The sequence below is a fragment of the Varroa destructor genome, unplaced genomic scaffold (genome assembly GCF_002443255.2).
Source record: "Varroa destructor unplaced genomic scaffold, Vdes_3.0 BEIS01000001.1, whole genome shotgun sequence".
In the NCBI taxonomy this organism is placed as follows: Eukaryota; Metazoa; Arthropoda; class Arachnida; order Mesostigmata; family Varroidae; genus Varroa; species Varroa destructor.
Genome location: NW_019211454.1, coordinates 41,272,663 through 41,296,831, shown reverse-complemented (window position 1 = coordinate 41,296,831; position 24,169 = coordinate 41,272,663). Strand labels below are relative to the sequence as shown.

The 24,169-nt window shown below is 40.5% G+C and overlaps 1 protein-coding gene and 2 long non-coding RNA genes across 11 annotated transcripts in view; 1 reads left to right on the top strand and 2 right to left on the bottom strand.

The window, feature by feature from the left end:
* Positions 1 to 282: 282 nt before the first annotated feature.
* SREBP (Sterol regulatory element binding protein) lies at positions 283 to 6,562 on the bottom strand. The gene is made up of 6 exons (XM_022817411.2): positions 4,377 to 6,562; positions 3,547 to 3,909; positions 3,037 to 3,128; positions 2,425 to 2,634; positions 1,921 to 2,192; positions 283 to 1,162 (listed from the first exon to the last, which is right to left on the bottom strand). The coding sequence occupies exons 1-6, from the start codon at positions 6,412 to 6,414 to the stop codon at positions 1,006 to 1,008; spliced, it is 3,132 nt and encodes a 1,043-aa protein (XP_022673146.1). The 5' UTR covers positions 6,415 to 6,562; the 3' UTR covers positions 283 to 1,005.
* A 7,221-nt stretch (positions 6,563 to 13,783) lies between these two features.
* LOC111242791 (uncharacterized) overlaps positions 13,784 to 24,169 on the bottom strand; it is a 31,802-nt gene continuing 21,416 nt past the window's right edge. For 4 of the 7 annotated variants that reach the window (XR_015327086.1, XR_015327090.1, XR_015327095.1 and 1 more), the window contains 2 exons: positions 19,287 to 19,488; positions 16,118 to 19,159 (listed from right to left, as the gene is read on the bottom strand). This is a non-coding gene — a long non-coding RNA (uncharacterized LOC111242791). Of the gene's footprint in view, positions 14,691 to 16,117; positions 19,160 to 19,286; positions 19,489 to 21,132; positions 21,332 to 24,169 lie in introns of those variants that run through there. The other 3 variants (XR_015327091.1, XR_015327078.1, XR_002670159.2) reach the window with 3 other exon arrangements.
* LOC147758644 (uncharacterized) overlaps positions 21,392 to 24,169 on the top strand; it is a 44,945-nt gene continuing 42,167 nt past the window's right edge. The window contains exon 1 of one of the 3 annotated variants that reach the window (XR_015327106.1): positions 21,392 to 23,987. This is a non-coding gene — a long non-coding RNA (uncharacterized LOC147758644). The remainder of the gene's footprint in view (positions 23,988 to 24,169) is intronic. The other 2 variants (XR_015327103.1, XR_015327100.1) reach the window with 2 other exon arrangements.

Here is a 24,169-nt window from a genome sequence, read left to right as displayed (position 1 = left end):
ATGAGAATTTTCAACCACTGCAACCATTTCCAACTTTGTTAGAAAACAGTTGCATTCTTCACGATTGAATCAAAAATGCTACCTTGATTATTCATCCTTTTAGTGATGCTTTTGTTGTTGCAATGTTTTGTTATTTTCTGCTGCGTTTTCGTATCAGTTTGCTAATTAATGCTGCTCGATTTAACGGGTACTGTGTGGCAATTTTTCATCGTTGTAGAGCTGAATCAGTGAGTATAATATTCACACTATTGATATACTTTTAAGTAATTAAGAGACAAAGAATAATACGTACATTATATTGTAGTATGTAAAAAAAAATGTCAAAATTCACATATATTAACAGATACACATTCATCCATGCGTACATGCATATCAACGAGAAGTCCCTATTTACTAAGTACACTGAATTATTGACGGAGTGTTGGGGTTCGGAAACGATGGCTAGTCTGATTAGGGCAACAAAAATATTTCTTTCATTATATAGAATTTTCAGAACAATACCGTCCATTAACTTGATTCGGCAAGATATCGAAATTGTTTTCATAATTAGGTCATAATTTTTGCGCTGCTTCCTGTCGATATTTGCCCTGCGATGAAAGTAAGGTCGCACAGAAGGTAAGTTCTAATCGGTTTCAGGTACACGACCAATGCATGTAACGCAGCAGGATTTGTTAGAACTGTCCTGGAGTCACAACCAAATGGTTGGCATAGGAACAAAACGTGCTGTTAACGCAATTGTTTTCGGGGAATTTTAGTTCAGATGACAGACGGATGATTGGTTTGGTCCGGATGCGTTGTTGCGTTCTGATGTAGATGTAATTCCTTCATTGACAGCTGTCATCGGCGACAGCAAGCAATAAGAGAATGGTAGCTGAATTACCAGATCCAGTGTTGGCGGCTTTTTCCGTCGGCCAGCCGCAAGAGCAACTTCTACCTGTCAGCCATTTCTTCGGCTGTTTTGCTTTCGAATTCCTATTAAAAGTCAAATAGCTGATAAGCCTATTTTCAGTGAGCTGCAGCGATGGCAGCGCCGCTGGCAAAATGCATGAGCTTTTGACACCGGAGGGCCATCGTCTGGTTCCCAAGAAGCATCCACAGCTGGGAGGCCTCGGAGAGGGCAACATTACGTGACTCAGTCGATTCAAACATACTTTCCAGGTACCTGAAACACCGCCATAATGAACAATAATTTTCTGCCTGCTCAAATAGATTTATTATTCTCATTACATAACTGTAATACATTTTTCAGACTATCGCTTATAACTAAGCGATAGTCTGAGTAACTAAATGTATTGATAATACGAATAGATTTAAAAAAACTACCGAATATAATAATATATGTAAACATGTATTTGTCCCAGATTTTGACGGGAATAATTTTTGAATATATTTGTGTCAACAAAATCGAATACTTCCATAAAAGCTTTGCTTATTTTTTTGTAAATGGGTAAATTTTTTCGGTTGAAAAACAGCATCTTTGGGAAAATGTAAGATTATGCTAAAATAGTAAAGCCCTTCCTATAAGCTACAAAGCAGTTGGACCATAAATCGAGTGACGACAGCCACTTGGTCTTAATGTTAGATGCTTAAGATGCCAATACTCCTTTAGAAAAGACACCTTGACTATCACTTGTAATAAATAACAGCATTTTAGTAGAGGAATGCAGATCATATGCTAACGGTAGTCAAAACTGGTCAGAGCAAATAAAAAGCAAAAATATATATTTAACACTAAATATTTCAAATCAGATTTTGAAACCGGTGGATTCGAGCACTGTTCAATGGAAAATAGTGAAATATAAACTTTGGTTAATACATATGAAAGAAGGAAGTCTTTGCAAATACTTGATCTGTACATAAAAATTTGCCAAGTTGTTTTACTGCCTGACATCAACGACAAGCAACTGAACGGTAACTTACTTGCAGGCCAATGTGAGCCCATGAGCATCTTCTATGTTGACTCTTTCAGCGGCCATTTTGTTGGCGCAGATAATGGAATACTTGTTCCGGCGCCTCTGAACGCATTCCTCGAGCAGGCGATGAGTCTCCACAGGGTTGGCTCCAGCTACAAGACGCTCCAATCCCTCGTAAAGCCGCATTTTAGCCTGGCCCGACTCGCCGAAATATCTAAGGACTTCTTGCAGCTGACGGTGATCACGACAAAAACCTACCAAATCGATGTTTTTATTTTCCTGCCCCGGCACAAATATAATACGGTGATACATGTTAGTCTCAAGCAGTGAAAAGTAAGCCATGCGTATCGATAGGTGTCATTTCGAAAAAAGAAGCCTTAGTGTTAACCCTCAGCTAAACGGCTTGATTATACAGTCATTTGCAACGAAAATAATTAGTTCATCTATATCCGCAGATGATTTTGTGCGTTTCTGTTAAAGGTTTTATTGTTTTGCTATTATTAATACAGACCTCCCAAAGGTCAATACGCGTTTGTAGAAGCCATTCGACTGCTATCAAAAGACAGACATAAACAGATGCCACGTCCTGTGGACATGTGACACCATGAAGCTCCATCTCGGTCCAGGACATGCAGTCTTTGATGAGCCGTGAACACGTGTCCAATTCCGTTTCCAATGCCGTAACCTCCTTGAAGCTTCCATCCAGGTAGCAACGTCGCGCCTGTGTTATAGATAGTGAAGATTCCAGTGTCAACCCAATAGAAACAAGGTATTTAGAAAATACACGTATGCCGGTAATTTCGAGAGGCCACAAAATGCACTTTTTGGAAATAACAGGAGAAACATAACAACGTAAACTACCGCGAACGTAGTCTCATATGCACAGCCATAACGAAATAGAGTCAAGTACACACGTGAAAAACACTGTCGTAATGACACGTTTTATTTGATACACAAACAAAATGTGGGTCTGCTGGATACTCAAACACTGGCACTCTTCCTTGGTTAATACGTCGTATCAAACATAGTGCTAGGAGTTTCCTCTAGATACTCTGTTTTATCAACTCATCGTTGTTGCTATCATTTCTCGTTGTCAGGGCTCTCGAACTATGTTCACCATTACCTGGAAAGAACTGAGTAACGTGCGAGCCAACGGATGTGCTTCGCTTTCCCATAACTCGGCTGGCATGTGCTCGATTACCACGTAGTTGATGTCTGCAAAACATTGTTATTCGAATCTTCAAAATAGTTGGGAGTTATATCGGCTATATGCATGTTCGATTAAGGAAAAGTAACATACGACGCTTGCAATGTCTATGGATTATACCAATAAATGGGGCCACTATTTTTGGCAAGAATATGTGGCCAAATAAGCGTTGGAGGCAAAGAGATGATTTTACAGGTAGTAAGAGAAATACTTCATAAGAGAAACACAATAATTTTAATTGTAAAAAGCGTGTTTCGAAAACTGACGATTAAAAAGGTAATAAATGCCCCGTCATATAGGAAGATGTTGTTTGCTGGCCAGACGCTTGAACTGATAAACATTAACGGACACAATGAATTCTAAGCCTTACGTGCACAGTAGCGCAGCATAAATTCCCAATTAGAAATAGTTGTTGCGCCGTCTCACCCTTAGATTGTCCCCGTTCCCAGAGGATGGCAGCCCTTAGCATCTCTTTCCACCAGGTAGAGGTGTCCCCGACGCAGTTGCTGTCCCAGTTGTATCCGAACACAAACGAACGTCGTTGGCGGCACCTTTCCAGCTCGGCAAGTAGGGCAAGGCAACGATCGGTAGCGGCACGCCTGCCACCGTCACGGCCTTTAGCCGCTGCCAGTGTTTGGGGGCTCAAGCTCTCAATGGCCCTTTCAAGAAGAAACCAGCGATACTGCTGAGCCACGAGATCCAGAGGTTCGACCATCTTCTGTTCGAGCGAGTTCGTCAATGTACGAGGACAATGGTTCAGTGATAGATGGCCCGTGACGAAGCGATAGCCTGAAATTTCAGTTTATTTAGATGGATGAAAAGCATTACAAAGAATATACGGTGCGCTTGGTTACATTTCTAATAAAAAGGAATATAATAAATGTGGTAAATAGGTCATACTTAATTTGATACTTTTGTTAGTTTTACTTATGAAACGATAAAGTCAATAAAATAGCATTTAGAAATAACACTAGCTTGTTAAACAAAATTAATTTGAAATTACCTTCTCCCTCTGTCATCACCCAAATATAGTTCTTAGACTTTGGACCTAGGCCAGTAAAACTCTCCTGTAATAAGAGTTAACATCTACCCACGCTTCCTAAGTAGAACGGCATAGAAAAAATAGTGTGGTCGCAAGAAGCATGGTTAGTAATTCTATTCTGCGCCGTTGCCACCAAATCATAGAAAAAGAAGACAGCGCCTACGCTTTTGTGACTAACTGCTCAAGCAATATTCATAATACAAAAACGCTCTACCATCTGGGGTGAAAATCCATTGGTGATCGTATCCTCCAGGGGCAGATTGCTGACCCCGGTAGATCATGAAGCGAGCCAGAAAATGGAATCGCGACAAGAGACACTTGATGAGCCTGAGCGCGCACGTCAAGAACGTGTCCGTCAAATGCTCCGTCGAGTGGGTACCTAATTCAGCGTAGTTAACCGCTGCTAGAGCATAGCAGAGGCCGAGGCAGTTAGAACGCTTGTTGAGCACAAAATGTAACTGATGTAGATTGTGGTATGTTTCGGACAGATGGTTCACAGACGCCTCAATTTTCTTCGCGTAACGTTTCCTGCTAAATCTAAAAAGGAACTTTCCGATATAGATACGATGCATAAGTTGTCGCAGCATTTGCCAAATGAGACATGTCCATGTTTGAAGTATTGATCGAGGTACCGCAGTTGGTGCGCCGACTAGCGTTTCAAGACACATCTCAAAATTATTGTATGCCGCCTCATAGTTTTGATTCGTCAGATCAAAATGGGCCTGCTTTTTAAATATCCAGAATTTTCGTTCTTGCTCGGGTGACATGACTGGATCACCAAAGAGAATAACGTCGCCAAGGCACAATAATAATAAAAGGAAGTTGACAGTCCAAATAACATAGGGGCTGAAAAAAACTCCAGGCCACCAAGAAGGCTCGTCGTCTTTATCCGATAGAATGGCGCGGCCACCCTTCCACGGGTCGATAGCTGAGGATGCACCACGCAAGACTAGATTCATTGGATTCAGAGCAAACATACATAGTCCAAATATGCACAGGCACACACGGGTCATGTCGCGCATGCCTGAGTTCGTATATGCAGACACGGCTTGCGGGGAAAGCGGTGATGAAGGCTCTGAGCTTGAATCGATCATCGAGGGGTCGCTGGGTGGTGGGGTGGCGGCTACGTTGATAAGTTTACCACCATTTACAGTTGGCATATCAACACACGGAACGGACTGACTGCTCTGTTGCAAAGCGCAACGCAAGGCAGCATTTTCCTTTTTAAGTCGTGTATTTGCATTTTGCAGAAACCGAATATAGTCTATAGCTTTTCGGAGAACAGCACTTTTGTTCAATTTCGCTTCAGTACCGGCAACAATGTCCTTGAGTTCAACGATTTTGTCATTAATCGACGATCGGTAGCGCCGCTCGATTGCATTGTGTGAATTTTTTCGTTCGGGTGGTGGAGGAGATTGGCTGACATTCAGTTGCCCCAGTGTCATATGATCACCTTCGAGAACTAAAGGGATATTGACCACATTCGGTGGTGAAACAATTTCGCCGGATTTCTTGATCACCAGTTGCACCTTTTGTTCCGGGTTAATACGTAGCAGATCAGTGACTGATAACGACTTATGATTTGTTGAAGTGGTATTCACTACAATATTTGGCGAAACTCCTCCAAAATGAGGAATATGGTGCACCAGTATTTTCTGTTGACCCAGTTGTGTCTGCGCTGTTTGCGCGGAGGTTGAACCAACGATGGTTGTAGTGGGTGGCACTTGCTGCGCCCGCAATATTTGCTGATTAGCTCCATTAGCAGTAGCGAAATGCGGAATAAACTGGGCATTATTGCTACTTGTGGAATTGGCGGATGACACTCCAGCAACTGTCACCTGTACTTGTTTGACTGGTGGCAGGTTAGCTGCCGCCTGTTGAACTTGGGAAGGTCGGGCTGGAAGCACTACACTATTCACCGGAGGGTTCTGTGCGCTTAACACATTAACTGGTGTTGATAAAGGCCCCGTTGAAGGTAGTTGGGTAGGCAACCCATTGTCCAATGGCGTTGATTGTAATTGAGTTGGTTGCTGGGAAGATGTTGGCCCAGCAGTCTGAGGCTGAACCTGCGAGGTGGCTGTTTGAGGTGTCTCTAAGTCTAGATTGAAGGTGAAGTCTTCTTCCTTGATTCCTCCAAGGTTCAGTAGCGCAGGGTCGTTAAGCAGATCACTGTTGATCTCCGACAGAAGGTCGAGTTCATCGAGGGATATGCCTTGGCTCTCAGAAGTTGTTGTAAGCGGCCACTGCTCCATGGCGTCGCGCCTCACTACCAGCGATCACTCCACAAACATACTTATATCTCCCGCATTCGACACTAGTCTTTGCCACACGCAATGTTACATAAGAGCGGTATCGGAAATAGTGTAGCAGCACACCGAGCAACGGCCAACCAGCGTCAAGAAAAAGTCGTACGATTTCTATTTGTAAACACTGCGACTGAACGCATTAAGGCCGGCGAAACGCGCGACGTTCTAATCAATGTCAAAAAATATTTGCTAACTGTAGCGCGCGAAAGGTTTAAACTGATTTTTTAACCTGTGAGGCAACTAGCATCAGATACTTAGTTCGAATTAGAAAAAATACAAGTTTATGTAGATGTACTATACAGCGGTAAAATATAATTTTCATCTGGAGAAGATTACATAGAGAAGGAACATCATATTTACTAGTATTTTAGATTTGATTTTCTATCCCATGGAGATTGTTTCAAGCTAATCTATGGGAGCGCATATTTTTTAATATAATGTGTAAGCTATCTCGAAATCGAAAATTATCAGTTTAGGATGTTTAGGTGGAATAAGTAAACTTGAGTAAGATAAAATTTAATACCATTTGCTTTTGGAAACCTTACGAAAAAGGTTAATTTCAACCGATTTTCCGTGTTTAGTTTTTTTTTGACATTATGTTTTTGATATTATGGCACTGAGAAAGTGTTTTCGATGAGATTTTCTTTACTATTACAGCTATAATAAAGCCTATTTTTGAAAGACTTTTAAGTTTACACCAATTTTCTGTTTTAAGAGCTCTCAGGCACATCGACAAATCGGTAAGCCCGAAGTATATTTTTTAATTCGTCATCAAACCACATTGTGAATGGCAGAGGTGATATTCCCTTTAAGACTTAGATGGTAAACATTAACTCGGTGCATAATCTATAGGATAAATGATGGGGTAAAATTGGGGGCGCAATGATGACCGGATATTATGAGAAATATCTAGAACTAATCTAATCAAGCCTTAGGAGTACGAGCTAGATTATAGTTCGATAGTGACCAAACATTTAATGCATAGCATTCCTATTTAATAATAATAATAATGTTCATTGACCTGTTTCTATGTTCATTATAGCGGATGAGCTGCAAGGACGCGTAGCCACACACGCGGATGCGTAGAAGGTGCGAAAGTTGTTTTATCTCAGTGATAGATACCTGTACACCGTAACTGCGTACGGATTTGAGAAATTTATTGAATAGCTTTTCGGCCGTTTTACGTCTAAATCGAGTGACTATTTAAAACAGTTGCTGTCACTAGGGCTTTGCACAATACGATGTAACTTGTAACAGTAAATGCTAAGAATATCATTATTACAAAAATGATATACTTATTCAGTAATTATTATTTGTAAAATGTTGTCGCAGAGAAACTGACTTTTAAATTGTTTAGACTAACATAGTTGCTCTTGATTACCCAAATTCTAATGTCCATTCCATCATCTAGTTGTTGATGCTCCGGTGCTATAAGATGCGATAAGACGAAATACCATGCTAACTTTTTCTTTTGAATCAAATCAGTGCGGGCAAACGCTTTTGCGAGGTCGTCAACTGAGTCTTATTTCCGTTCGCCATTGACTACCGTCAAATAAGGCCTATCTAATAGAGGGTCGCTGCCGATCTCCAAATGGGAACTCGTGATCCTTCGCAGAAGCTCTGCCGTGTTTTGTTATAGATAAGCTGAATTTGCAAAAGCATATCACTCCTGCGCTACGAAAATGAGAGAAATATTGGAATAAACCTATTCACCGTAAAACAGATCGTATACAGAATTATCTCTAATCCTTTCGACTTAAAATGCTTCCAAATAGATCCATCTATTTTCATCCGAAACAAGACTGTAGGGAATATTGATAATAAATGGATAGATTAGGTAGAAAAGTCACTAGGGAATCGATATGAAAAACTATGTTTTATATGAATTATAGTAATTCGTCAGTCTTCAGCATTCAGAGCTCGACAGCAAGATTCAATAGGTCGAACAGCTAAGCAGACCTCAACCTTGGGTTTCACACTTCGCGCAGAGTGAACGATCTTCAAATTGATTTTGTAACCTTTATCATAATGTTATTTAATAAAGGACATAAGGAACTATTTAAAGCACCTCCACACTCTATGGCCTACTGGTTCTAATAGGCCCAATAGCTTAATTGGTACGCAACCATAAAAAAAGGCCATGGTCACTTGGCTTTTTGTGTAAAACGTTGGTTTTTGCGAATGTCCACAAGTATAATAAATATTTTGGGAATATTTTGCTTGAACTGTCGGTGTGTTAAGTGATTTTAAGCAATACAATTGGAGGCTTCAAGAAGGCCATTTTACATATATAGGAGAGGGTGGGGCTATATCAGTCGACGTTTGCCTAGTGCTATTATTGGAAAAAAGCAGTGTTACGGGAATGAAAAGAAATGCCATTATACTCGCCAAAAACTTTTCTGCTATACACGATCCGAGTGAGCTCAGCATAATTCACTCATTCTCAAAGAAATATTAATTGGAGACATTTATGTCGTTAGCCCGTTTGTTTCCAGAAGCTGGGCTTGTATGACCTAGAGGCGAAGCTATATTGGTTATTAAGAATTTCTCAAAGGAAGTCAATCAATTCAGTTAAAACTGATTTCTTCCTGGAGAGGGCTGTGATTATGGTTAGAGAATCCGACCCTTTTTTGTCATTTACGGGCAAGATAGGTAGGTCAAACAGATTCATATAAAATTGGGTCGCGTAGTGTGAAGCTGCTCAATAACAATGTGCGCATCGTTCGTCAAAGCTAACCTGACCGCATAGTCTATCGTGGTTGTGCACAATTTTTGGTATAATTAATTATCCGTAGTAAATTCTGATTGATGAACCATTCGCAATATAATCCATGTGCCGATAATTCTATTTTGTGCATTACGTCAGTAAGGTTACTGAATTTTTTTCAAACGCAAGCGTATATGAGTCGCTGTTGACAACGAGGACATTTTTTGTGTATGTTCCTGGTAGTAGAAATGCTTCCTCGTGTGTGTGTGGCTCGGTTAGGTGACACACTAGAATCGTTCCCTACAAAGAGCCTACGCCAATGTGAGGTATCGGCACGAGGCATGGACGATCGAAAAACCAAGGTTGGCCACGCATAAGCGTTCACCCCTGCAGACAGAAAGGGCTCATCCCACGGCGCTTGTTTAATCCTTTCATTTGAGAACATCATCAACAAACTAGCTCATTTTTACCTAGTTTTCTTCGGTTTCCAAAATTGCAGAGACTCAATAATCGATTGTAGGAAAGATTCCCACTTTCGTTTTGTGTCCAGTACGTGCGTCTGGTGACTTTCTAATGTTACTTTGGTATTTACCGAAGAAATCATAGCCGCTGAGCATTTGCATCAGGCCAGACGCTAGTTGACCCTGCCTCTTTGTGATCCACGCTATCTTTGATCAGTTTTCGTATGATATTTTCTGCCATTTTCCTGTCGTAACGGTTTTTATCTTTTTTTTTTACTTGCCTATTCAGATATTTTGCTATTTTTTCCTGTGCGGCAGATTCCACCGGACCAGTCTGGCGGTCGTCGCAAGAGGCAGTTCTGAACGCTTTACCTATCCGTATAGCTATTGGTCTTTCAACCCTTTTAAATCTAGTTAGGTGATTATTTTGCGAAGAGCTGTCCCTCACATGTGTACTACCTAGAGAACCACGGAATCCGCCACTGATGCAAAAACCTTCGATCCGTTCGTGTTAAACAAGATCCTCGCTAGGTAGTTAGTCATCTGGAAGGTTTTATTTTTATTATTAACATAATCAACATGTCTTCTTCCGTTTAGCCTTAATCTAAAATGGTGCGCAGGTATTTTATAATGTCCTTTGGTAGAACTCTGTGGCCATGCGTCTTAAGGCTTACATCCATCGCCTGCTCTGCTTCGTCTACTGAGTACTGCCAGCTTTGAGTTTTCCGGGGCTAGTTCAAGACTAAAGAGTGTAATCCATATATTGACTAAGTCGCAGGCATCATTAATGTTGGATTGCAGATCCTTAGTGGCTTTTCTCATTACAACTGCTGCTAGGCCATCAACAAGTGCTACAAGTCTGGTCGATCCTAGGTAATCTTGCTGCAGGACGCCATCGTACCCTATACTCCAGAAAAGATGGCCCAACGTCCTGAAGCCTGAAGTGGATCTCTTGATATGCGATACGCGGTCCTGCCGTACACTATCTATTTATTATTTAGTTAACTCGCTATGACACTTTGTACATACGGTTGCAGGTACTTTTTTTATTATTATCCCCAAGGATATGGAACTGAACACGTTTTAAATTTCAAACGCCGCTAATGCACTTTTCATAGACTTAAACAGGTCATCTGAGATAGGATGTTTGACGTCATTTTCTTTTAGCATTTTGCTAGCACTAATATTTTTTGTCATTTTGTCGATCGCGTTAAGTAAGCATATTAATTTATCTGTTAAGGATACCCTCAAATAGATGCACTGCCTCAATTTCGCTTCCATATCAGAATTCTACCAGTATTTGTTAGAGGACTTTCTAAGGTGCGCACTAACTTTTCTATACTCCTTTTTTGGGTTATTTAGCATCGTCAACAAATTTTGTGAGGCCGAGCCCAGTGTGGGTCTACTTATACTAGCTTTGATCTCCGATAGTTTATCTGGGTCAATGTTTGTATTAGGGCGAAAAGTTGCCAGCGATTTCTTAGAGCGGCTACTAAGGCTGCATTTTATGTAGAAGCAATCAAAAAAGGTTCTTCACTTCCTGTCAAACTGTTTACCCCGCTCTTGGAGGTAGAAGGCTGTTGCTAAAGCTAAGTGAGAGATCGATGGCGTACGACGAGCACCTTCGCCTGAATGAGTTGATTATATATGGGTTATTTGACGCCGCCTAGTCCTTCCTAGTTGCTTACGTGGGTATTACACCATGACATACAATGTGCATTGAAGTCTCGTGGCATGATTATGTTTCGGCTATTTTCAAAATCAACTATGCGTCCAAGGTCGTTGAGCTAACAATCGAAAGAGCGAACTCTGCGTTACGTGAATAGTACATATCTACAGTTAGGAGGCCCTCCACCATCACCCAAATGATTGCATCCAGTGATACCAGGAATGTTGAAATGATGTATGAAAGCGGTCATGTCCCCTCCCAAGTCGCGGTACCATTCACCGAGCTCGTGCATACTTCTATCGTTAGGCTCTGCAGTTATATATTGACCCTACTAGTGGTTACAAATTGCCCCTATAAATTATGGGTCAGCCCATTCAAATTTGCTTGAATCTTTATTGCTCGAGTGTATGTGTAGCTTGAGTCCCAGATACACGACGAAACTCCTATCTATAAACATTATATATTGTTAACCATTCGCTTGGTGATTTTCAGTGTAGCAGTGCAAGTAGTGATGAGCATTCCGGCAAACCCTTACTTGTAGCATGCAGCTTGCTCCTTCTTCTTTCAGGATAGCTCGCTGCCCAGTGTCCAAATTTTAAACAATTGGGCCATAATTTTAGGGAAATCGGCTCCTTGACGTGGAACATTACTTATCCTAGTTGGAACTTATTCTGAGGTGACTGTTGCCGTCCTAATACCTTAAAAGCTTCACTTAGGCTACTATACTTCTGACATTGTTACTTTTCATACAGATGCTATGTTTTCGATTGTCGTGAGCTCGTTAAAGCCTCTCATAATGAGGCTGAATTCCACATTAGCATTCTATCCTCGGCTGTATGATTCTTCGGAGCTGCTATTTGAGAGGAGAATTTTTAACCGCTGCCAGCTCTCCTTCTTTAACCTGAAACTTTATCTTGTCATTATCGTTCAGCGAAATTTTCTTAACATTGACACCATAATCCGCAATAGTAATGTTCGTTTTTATCTCGGCCAATACTTGGGTATATGACTCTAGTATCACCACGCCGTTAAGTTTTGTAGGATCGATTCTTAGGTTTCCTGCTGGCTAATAAAAAGCCTAGGTCCACTTTGAAATTATTTTAATTAGCTGCCCATATCCCTTGGATCTAGGCCCATTATGTAAAATAAGAAAAGAGATAAAGCATTCAATGACACTGTTCTTTAGAATTTCAGATTCTTGATGCAGGATTTCAAAAAGGTTTTCATTAATAACGTCGCTATTGTTACCTTTGGAGAAATCCCCCTAGGTCAGTTTCGTTCAAGTCAACGGCATTCTTCCTCAGCCCCCTTATGCTAAGTCCATAATCCAGATGATACTTGGGTTTGTTTAGTTAACGGGTTTGTGTTTCTTTACAAATTCGGACCCTGGTTCATTGATAAGAGCGTTTTTACTTCACTGTCCTTGAATATAGATTGTTTAAAGATTAAAGTTTTTTGGTAAATCTTTGGTGACTAATATTGTTTAGTTAGTTCAATAGTTTGTACCTTACCTGTGCATCATCCATTTCCACAGTTAGTAGGTCAGCGTCCGTTTGACTTTGGGCATTCACTTTACTACTGTTATCGCTTAATCTCTGGTATTTGAGTTGCTCTACTTTGTAGTTGAATGCCCCTTTTTTTCTCTCATACCTTTGCTATGCGCTACTCACCTATTTGTTTTGCTCTAGCAAAAAATTTAGAAAACTTCTGAGCGGCTCAGAGGTATTACCCAACGGATCGTAGACACTTCTAATAGTTTCGATTGTTCTCATCACGGCGTGTAGGAGCAGCTGAAAGTCCTTTTCATCGACAAACTGGGTTCACTTGCTGCCAATCTTTTAACAAACAGTTTTTCAGTTAGTTGACTTTCCATCTATGTTATTCAACAGAACCATAATCATGCTATCGTCCGAATCCGTGTTACTATTTGCCTTTGTTTGGTTATAATTAAAGTTAAGGGTTAAAGGTTAGAAGTTATATTTAGATAAATCGGAAAACAATGTGCGAAATACTTCCCTGACTGAAGAAGAAAAGATGGGCGATGCCAGATCTTCGGCCTCTTCCGATAATGGAGAAAGCATTAGGAAAATAAATACCAATCGCACCCAAATTCCACTTTTACACGGAGCCCTTTGGAATACGTCTGCACTGCTCGATGGTAACGATGAGACTAGTAACGACGACATATGGTAAAACAACTGCGGAACTACAATGCCTTTTTGAAACGGCCATGTACATACATACGCGTGCGCACTGAATTGTACTTGCCGAGCACATAGGTCTCTCACTTTCTCTATAGAAGTAATATCGACGGCATCTGGTTTTATGTGTGCTCGAAATACGGCAATCAATATAGTATCTGCTTATAGCTGTTTTATAAAAAAAAACGGCATTTTAAAATTTAGTCAAAAGAAGAATCCAGTAATTGGAATCGCGTTAAATTTCTGGGTCGTACATTTAAAAAAAATATGGAAGCTTGATATGGAATACTAAGACATTGAATCATTATTCTCTTGCCAGAAGAAAAATGAAGCGGCCCATTAGCCCTTGCCTTATATAGGCTTACCTTCGTTCGCTTATTTTTACTGCATTTTCTAAAGTAAAGTTGTCTATCCACCTCGCTAGTACGTAGACCTATAGCCCGTTTCAGTGGAAGGAATTACAATAACAGCAAAGATGATGAAATGATAACGGCACTATATTATCTTGATAGAACAAAATGAATGTGAATGGTAATCAAGCATCGATTCCGTCAAAAGCGAAATTGTCTTAACCAGTTTTATTCTGCTCCTACGGAGAATTGCCCTTTTTATCCCGTTCAGGTCAGCCAATTCTCTTCAAGTCAATTGGATTCGACGGTGTCGAATTGTAAGAATGACGTCGCCCCATGTGGCGTAGGTCGCCGGGAAACAGGGGCGCGCAGGGCTCATACGTGTGTTTGTCTGCACGTGCATGCTTGGTTAGGATCGTTGCCGCATTGTGTGCGGGCGACTGCCATGATAGTTTTGCGAACGCATATCAACCGTTGTCACCTTTTGTGCTTTATAAATCGGCGATTCACTCGGCTGGTGATTCTTCTTCTGTAAAAGGCACACATAGTTAACTCTTTTGTTACCCCGCTTTTTGTACTCGTCGAATAGAACTGCGGGCCTGAAACTCGAGCGCGTGAAAAGAACGAATAGCGCAGGACAGAGGCTGGCCAGAAGCGTCAAGAAGCATCGAGGGTTGTAGCTTTTCGTAGTGTTAGTTTCTCATATGCCGTTTGCCTCGCGGCAGGTACATGTTCCTTTGAAGCTCTTGTCATATAGAGGTCATATCAAGGTCAGCCTGACTGTTCTTAGTTCCATAATAGTTTTTTTCAGCGAGCCACGGCGGCACGCTGTTCCTGTGAGTACACATAGAAATAATATGATCTGGGCCTGTTAGAAGCGTGCTACGCGATATGGTGTTAGATATAATAACACGTATACGGAAAGGGCTTATCGAAGGCAACGCCTTGAAAGTGAATGATTGGATATCTGAAACAGTCTGATACATTACATGATGAATTACAAGAGTGCGTTCACGCACTAAAACGTTTAAGAAAGCACGACAGCTCAAACTAGTACAAAATGCAAACTGTGTTTGGTGTTATTACTATTAATGGAATATAGAAAATAAAATATTCTAGTGTTAACTAAAAAATCAGCAAAGCCTATTAACTAATTATATAAGTCAATTTCAAACTGATTAAAAATAAGAATGTTGAAATTTTATACCGATATCATCTAACGTGACAAAGGTTTATCGCGTGCTATGAACAAAGTTCAAAGAGATTTATTTAATAGTTTAAATAAAATGAATAAGCTACTCTTTCATATTTTATGTACGATCTAAAGATCTTTCGGCACTCAGTGAAACGTGCCATTATAACGCTGGTGTGTGTATATATATATATATATGCGTAAGACCTCTGCGTATGTTACATTACGGCTTATGTTTTAGTGCGTATAGAAATACGTGTACAAAAATCTTGCACGCTGAGTTCACCAGTTCTTCTTGAACAACCCATGGTTAAAGCGAATGCTATTTTCTGGAGCGATGTAGGATTTCTTCCATATCTTTCCACATTTCTCGTCACCAATGGCTGACCAGTTGTCTTTATTGACACGTGATTTTGTGTGGGTCTCTTAAACTTTACGGCAGACGGGCACAATAAATGGAATGATCGAATCTGTTGGAGTGGTAAGGTTAGCGTATTCGACCCATGCGACTAAGCACGTACACAGTGACCGCTTGTTTTTCTGGTTGTCACTGTATGTCGGACCGGGCACAGGCTATCAGAGGTAGGGGAAGAGTTTAGCACAAGAACGAAGCACTTGTATTGTATTATTGATGAATATTGTAGAATTAAATTGTTTTCACCTATTGTTTTTTTCACCATATACTGTTTACTTACAATGTGTTTACCGCAAGCTGTTTCGAAAATTTTTTCCGTCATACGCAGATGAATACGTTAATGTCCGAACATTAATCCAGTTTCATCCATATCATGATTTTGATCGTTCATATTAAAAGGGACTTGTTCATTTTTTGATAGAAACTGGTTGTTGTAAGTATGAGTCATCTACTTCATAAGGCATTGGCGTGTTTTCTAAGGATGATTCTTGAGTTGGCATTTTCCGCCAGCTAATGCAGCACTCGCTGTCCGATTAGTGTTATAGAAACGCTTCGAGAACAGTCTAAATCCGTTCCTATGAAACACAAAACCTAACAGGTGAAACCTGCAAGTCCTGGATCTTGTTATTTATTGTTTACAACTGAGCTAGAGGCTTAAAGTGAATGGCCATATTTATTAGTTTCGTAAAAACTGGCTCGCGCTTCTTTCTAGAGCCTCGTTTCTCAAAAGCCAACAGCCTGAATTAAGAACGCATATCGGCTAGGCATCGCGACATGTTGATCTATCAAAACCCTGACAGCGACCTGCATGATTTCTTTCCCCGACTATCATTCTATAATACGTTACGCAACGAAAAGTTACTGGTGTATGTCAATTTTGGAACATTTGCCAAAAATTCATCTGCTTATTGATAGTGTACGACACAAGTTCCGATAGAGATTCCGACAATATTCTAAATGTGTACTATAGGGGTTCCAATCAACCGAGTTGATTGGAGCCCTTATAGTATCTTACAAAAAACAACCAGCAATATCTTCAGCAAGCAGCTGAAAGCAATAGCTTTCAGGTTGTGTTTTGACACACAAAGGACACACGATCGAATACACGCATATCATTAAGACGGCACATGGTGATCCGGCCAGAATTTCTGGATTTGTCTCCTTCATGTAGATTTTCTTTTGCGACATATACATTCGAGTCGGTGTTTCTATTCCCCTATAGTGTATAGCAACCACCTTAGCTCACTGCTATTATTTATTTGTGTATGACATGTACATACAGGCTCAAGCCTCAGATTCAGGGCCTCCATCTGCCTGGCAGTGCCTCACAGCCTAAACGAATAGCGACAAGAGTAGATCGATTTTTTACATCTAGATATTAACACATTATATGCGACCTTTCCATGCATGTAGAACGTATGCTAACTATATGAAACTATAATTAGCTATATCGCTTTTATCGAACACGCGCCCTTTTCCTCGTATGCAGAACTGACGCATTACATCGTGTTCTGGTCTGACTCGCGTAGCGATCATGACTGGCTATATCAGCGCTGAGAAACATTCAAAGCTTGTGGGTCCCCTATCTATTGATTAATTTACTAAAGCGGTAGATCCATGACATCAGCAATGTACCGAAGACCTGCATTTGATCAACGACAGTTAGCTCCTCGTATATGTGCATATCACCAGGTTTAAATATCTATAATTGATGTATCCGTCGTTATTGTTACACTATCGTCTGATTACCTGGTATACTAACCCGAATACGTATATGGTATACATATACATATATATATATATATATATATATATACATATATGTGCGAATTCGTTTAGGAGTTAGTTTTACGATCCAGGCTTATTTTGCTTTGTTTATTTACGAGCTTCATATAGATGGTGACAAAAGATTGCTTTATAGAACACAGTAGTGCCAGCAAGGTGCTGCATATATAATAAGATACAGAAAAAGTCTGCTATTAGTGAGCACGGGTAATGCTATAAACCGTTTAATTCTATTTCTTTTTTCTTTTTATGTATAAAAACACGTTATGGAGGAAGAGTAATTTCTTGATAAGATTATGTTGCGAACATTTAAAAATGCACCGATAGTTCTTTTGACTTGATCTTGCAATATACTTAGTATTGCAATATACAATAGTACTTGCGTGATCCATTAGTCTGGATCATCAGCGACAGCTGTTACAATACCCTCCCTTGGACACTTATAGTGGTAGTCTTTCTTGTCAAGTTGGTTGAAAATCATGCGATGCTCAATCTTAGAGTTCAGTTCAATAGGTGCTATGTCTTTATATTTACATCTAACAGCGTCGTTAGGTGTTCCATCAGACCGCTGGCTTCTGAAACGAGGTGTGCCTACGCCCGGATTCGAACCTAGATCGCAACGTCCCTAATGCGCAAACACGTTACCTTGTAATCTATCGCAGGAAATGAATAAGCGCTATTTGAATCTTACTTATTCCCCATATATCTTAACAACAAATAGTCGAAAAAAGCTTTTTACAAGTAATAATACGTAAGTTGAAAAAAGGACAAAAAATCGAATGCGACCTTCGCTGTTCTAGCATTGCTCAATTGTTAACGCTACCATCAACAATGTTTTTACGTTGTCATTTTGTATTTCTTATGGATTCAAATGAGGATATGGATCGTATAAGTTTTACGTATAAAAACTGCCCGCTTACCATGTAATTTAAAATTAGTAATAAAGACACAGATGTTTGTCAACTATGGTGTCAATGATCGATCGAAGCTAAAAACCTATTCCCTGGAAAGAGCGGAGTCTAGCTTTGCTGCATATATATATGCATGCATACAATTTTGTCAAGATAAATACGAGAGACTTTGAAGCGTTTGTTTTGCTACTGGAATAATTTTGATTGTCCTATTACGACGGTCCGTTCTAGCTGACCGCGAATACGATGCCACTAGCGCCTTGTCGATTCGTCCGCCCGACGAATGGTAATTTCTTTACTTCTTGGTAAAGTTACCAACTGACGAAACGAAATAAACATTTACAGGCATATATAGTATACAATCCAACATATGTAAAAGCTCACATTGGCAGTACCACATAATGGCTGAAAGCATATAAGCCACATTTACGTATATATATATAAGCATTGAAGGTGGACGGCGCATATATACGAGTCGAATACACGCATCGTTGATGTGAGATCACGCGTCGTACGGTCGACAGTTATTAGAAATGCATAAATCATCGTAGGGTGCATGCATTGGGTATCTGTTTCTGTGTACGTCTATATTTCGTTGGCCAATACAGTGTCACACGCACCGAGACGCAGATTTCAGCGTAGAAATCCAGGTCGAGATGACAGATGATGTTTTGTAACGCGGCTTTACTTTAGAATTCAGCGGCATTAGCAGCAGCAGCAGCAGCAGCGTTACACATTACAGCGCCACAGGCCATTGAGCGCAGGAACGGTGTGGAACTGCTTACGGCCGCAAATTTCGCTTCCACTAGACGCTCGTGGACGCGTCTAGCCCGTGGAGTTGCTTTCCCGAAGCGAACTCAATCGCTTGATTAGGCAGAGGAGTTTAGAAGTTGTTTTATTTTTGCTTAACGTTTTTTGTCGCTACTTGGTCGTTTCTTCCCACATCATCTGCAGTCAACGGTTGCGCCGCGGCAGCGTAACAGTGAGAGCATTAGCGGCACTAAAATGGAGAAACAGAGAGAGATGAGCAAACAGAATAGACAGAGAAGACCGGCATCTTCCCAGAATTTTTGATTTATGTATGAAAATGCTTCATTGCTACTAGATAAATCGCTATTTTATCATACTCCGCTGAAGGTGGTGGTTGTAGGATGGGTGGCGGGGACGAGCGTTCCTTCAGGGCTTCTGTTTGCCGCAGTCGCAGCACTACCCTGTAGCCACACTATTGCTACAGCGAGAGGCATCACCTCCAGCAGACACACATTGGCAATTACGCTATTGCTACTATGACGATCCCTATTATCGATTGGCCAACGATTCCACTCCTGACTGGAAATAATAATAAGACGCGATTATTTTGTTTTTATCGTTATCACTATTAGCAGATATATAGTAGTAGGCTAATGATGGCAATAGAAACAGCAGCAGCGGCGACACCACTAGCAACAGTTGACTATGTCTTGATATTGTTTTCATGCGCGTTTCTGATTGGAAGAGGCTTCATTTTTTAAGCTTCGTCGCGGAATAATATTGACACCACGATGACAAAAAGATACCGAGGCGCAAACGCAGATCGAGGTAAAAACAGCGCAGAACAAGCGCCCTCTAACGCGAAGACATGCGTGCGGAAGTGGGAAAAGAAAAAGAAGCCTGTTTACATGTTGACTCGAAACAAACATCTTCGTTGCGTGTCATCGCTTGTCCGTAGCGTACGCCGATACACAGATAGATTGTGTATCATGTCTTGTTGATAAACAGTTTTTGTTGCAGTTAATATTAAATGAAACTCATAAAAAAGGGCCTTTATATATATAGAGGCTGAATTACTTCATGTGCGTGATTATGAAGTTCGCTGGCGATATTCAGATTGTTGCTATGTTGGCCAGGCCGAATTTAAAATCACGTTGCAAAGGTGCTAGATCATCTGCCAGCGTTAAGGCCGTGCTGTTCAAAGGGGAGGTTTGCGGGGGTATTCGTGCTAACTGCTTAAAAGCTGTGTAGGTTCCAAATGCCGACGGGGTTTTTTTGCACTGGAGTGAAATAGATGTCATATTCGGGTGAGGACATATGAAATGCGTTTCATATGTCCTCCAGTGATTTCCCAGCTATTAATTAAGCGGTCTGTTCAGGCTGGCTTAACAGATAACGTTTGCCAACAAATATTCAATATCTAGACAATAGAATAATCAAAACGAGCAGGTGTTCCGCTCTCATCCAGTCACGGCAGCGGCTTATTGTTTCGATATATTTGACATTACAAAAGACACCATGTCAAATTACGCATATAGACATAAGGATGTTAAAACCTATATAATTTGATGTCATTCGTATCTCCGTCATGATAAAGCAACTGTGACGTACCATAGGAGTGGGATGAACACTCGCGATGGGTGGTTATTTGCGTGGACAGGGGTACGATAACTTTTACGGTATAATTGTGTATGCGTACTACATTCTGTATTCTGCATGGTCTTACTTGAAAAATATGTTGCTTTTCAACGTTCTGAATAACATTGATTTTGGACAGTGGCATCAAGTGCTTCGTGCTTCAATAGTTAAAGCCACGCGCCCATTTCATCGTAGAACGTAACGTTGTGAACGTCAAACACTTAAACTTTCGTTAATTCACCTATTAAATATAATTCATTTTGGATAATCAAAGAAGTTACGCAGCTTTGGTCTAATAGAAACAACATTGCCGCCAGTCATATTTTATTAATTTATGTGTCCAGTCGTTCGGCGACTCTATAAAACTACGTTATTTTTCATTTTGTGTAGCTTGAAGGATACTCGATGGTCCCTTAGTGTCACGGCAGAAGCGTTTCGGGATACGTCTGCTATCAAGCAACACGACTAGAACGAAATTAGCTATTATTACTGTTAAGCAAGCCAATGCACGGTTCCCACGCTGGCGTGAGGCTATTTTGTACAAATTACTTTATATCGGCTCGAGAAACCTTGCCTTCTACCCACCTCAAACGTCTACCGTACTTCATTGTATAGATGTTTTTGATGTTTGCTACATCATTTTTTCTCACACGCTTCCCACATGAAATGCTCTGAAAGCACGTATCTCTTTATCTGTGCTTGCCCCCTTCTTTGAGGCAAAGTGCGAAAGGATCATCAATTACTTGTATGGCGTGAGCATCTGTTACCGTTAGGAAAGCAGAAATAAGCAAACACCAATGTTAATCTGGTGGCAAACAAGCATATTCCAGCCATGCTTCATTGCCATATGTATGTCAGGCCAGACTTGTCTGCTAAGGTTGTTGATATGAGCTAAGCTTTTTCGAAGTACCGCTTCTGTCGATCAAACAGTCGACATAGGAGAGTTTAATACGCGCAGCTATTAGAAGCACGCCCTACGTGTCTATAACATATCGTGCTGCGAGTTCGCTACTAGCCTATGCACTTCTGCCACCGGAAGCGTTTCATTAGTAACAACAGACTTTTTCTAAGCTGGCGTATCCTCATTGGGGAAATGAGTCGATGTCGTCCACGGTCTACTATCGTGCTACTTGGTGAAAGATTTAAGACAGAGGCGTCGCGATCGGTATTTTCTGGTGCCAATGTCCGCATTAACTCGTTGTGGTAGATAGTCTACATGTGTTTATTTAGTAAAAAGAAAGCTATTAACTTCGCCATAGTCGACAATAACTTGAAGTCGTATATCAATAATCGTTGACATACTTAGTATAAAATTAACCTAAAGCGACAACCACTTCACTATGTCTTGAAGTATCTGTAAGTTGTCCAGAAAGGTTTCACTCACTTTAGAGAAAAGGTAATTACAAATCACGATGATTAGACGAAGCAAAAAACGGGCACTCGTTCTAATACCTCTACCTAGGCTATAAACGTCTGCTATCAACCTGCGCTAATGAACAAGCACAAGCAGTTTGTACTTTATAAAAAAAAAATGAATGTTACTCTATTGATCACACAATAATAATAATGGTGATAGATATTTATAGATGAAGCCGCTTTAGTTAAAGGGTCGTTGTGACGATGGACAAGAAGCGTTTAATAGTTCAGAGGCTCAAGCCTTTCGATCAATCAAGGCCAAAACGGCAACCATTGACCTACTATTCATTAGCTGTACATATGCTTGTATGTGTTCAGCTGCGCGTTAAGTCCAATAACATAGCATACATGCTTTATATGCGGACGGGTACCGCTCTACGGAATATGAACTTAGGATGGTCCAGATTTGAAATTGGACATAGATATACATTGTTTATGCTGGGAGCTCTGTGCGAAACAATCCTCAACTGTAATATCGAGTGTAAACATTAATTTGTTCTTAGCTACCCACTGAAATGCATACGGGAGTTGTTTATTGCTTCCAGCATTCCTATACGATCTGAATAGTTTTTTGCCACTCTGAACGATAAGACCCTATCCGATCCACCTCAATACCAGAGATGCTTACGTCAGTAGATGGTCTGGCGATCATACATGCTCAGTAACGAAGCTAGTATCCGCCTGAAATGGTCGGAGTTTCTATTCACATGATACGTATATAAGCAAAGGAAGACGCACTCAGTCTTTGTCTTAGCTGCATAAGAAATTTGTTGGGCCAGACAGGTTTGTTTGTATTTTTGTATCTGAAAGAGTGACAATTCAATTGGAAACATACCTATTTTATGTTAAGCAGTGCTTTAGACGAGTGCACGAAATGAGCGTACGTTTAACAGATGCATAGTTTTTGGAAGTATGAAAGTGCAGCGAAAATACTTCGGAATTAGGTTGGCGTTGGTGAAAGATCGGTAATAATAAATGGCATTGGATACGTAACGATGAAATCTGGACCAGTTACGCTTGATACGCCCTCGAATCGTCACAATGTGAGATCATAGTGCAGACTAGCGTATATCATTCTTGTACCGTAAGAATCATAAACGTAAATGACGAAACAGACAGTGCGACTGTACCCATGCCCAAATCTCGATCATGTACCTTGTCTCTATGTACCATTCATTTGTTGGTTAATTAATCAGCTATGAGCAATGAAACTCTGTATCACTTCAGCCAATTGAAGGAACAGGACCGTATTTGGGTGAAATGTTTGGCTTTCAAGCACCAGCTACGAATTATTTAGGACTTATAATAGGTTTTTTTTTTTTCTATTACATTATTACTTTACAAAAAAGGTATCCAGCTCTTTCAACCTGACCAAAACATTACACAATTAAGTAACGTTCCTAGGAATAATATCTGTACATTGTCGTAGTGAATGCGAATTCCACTGACGGACGTTAGCTGCTAGCGAAAAAATCTCTTCCCTGTCAGATTAGGCACCCCCTTATGAGAATCGCTGACCGCGAAGCTTTTTCCTGAGCACGTTTTTTCTTTCGAGTCCTAATCGAACCTGAGTAATTTTTATAATGAGGTCGCCTACCATAAAAATACGATGATCTTTAAACGTGATACCATCTTATGACGTTCTCCGTTATAGGCATGTACATACATCTATCGTTGACAACTCGTAATTACCAATGGCAAATTTCCAGTCATAGGACTCTGGTTAGTTTTTAAGAAATGATTATTGGAACAATTCAATATGGCTTTCTGTTACCATTTTTTAGTTTGTGTTATGTGTCTAATAAGCAGTATAGTCATTTCGCTCGAAGCCCGGTTCCCGTGTTAAGAGTTACCGTCAGCGAACATCGTCAGAAAATGGCAACCGCACAAGTTACGATGGTCGTTCATAAGAAGGAAATGTCCGTCGCCTACTCAGTTATAGCCCGTTTATCTATAGTTTAAAAATTCGCTGCGGAAGAGTCGATCCTACCTGTCCCATACCGACCATTGCAGTTCTATCATAGGTGAGTAAGCGCACAAAGATTATTTAACTGCTATTATCTATGATAAATGGATGTTTGTTAGCACACAAAAGTGTATTTAGTATATATGTTTCGTAAAGCCGACAGCACTCTATGTTCACGTCTGTAAGCCTATGTGGGGTGCAAGTATTGAGAGCGGAAAAATCTAGAAAAGCACGAGAAAC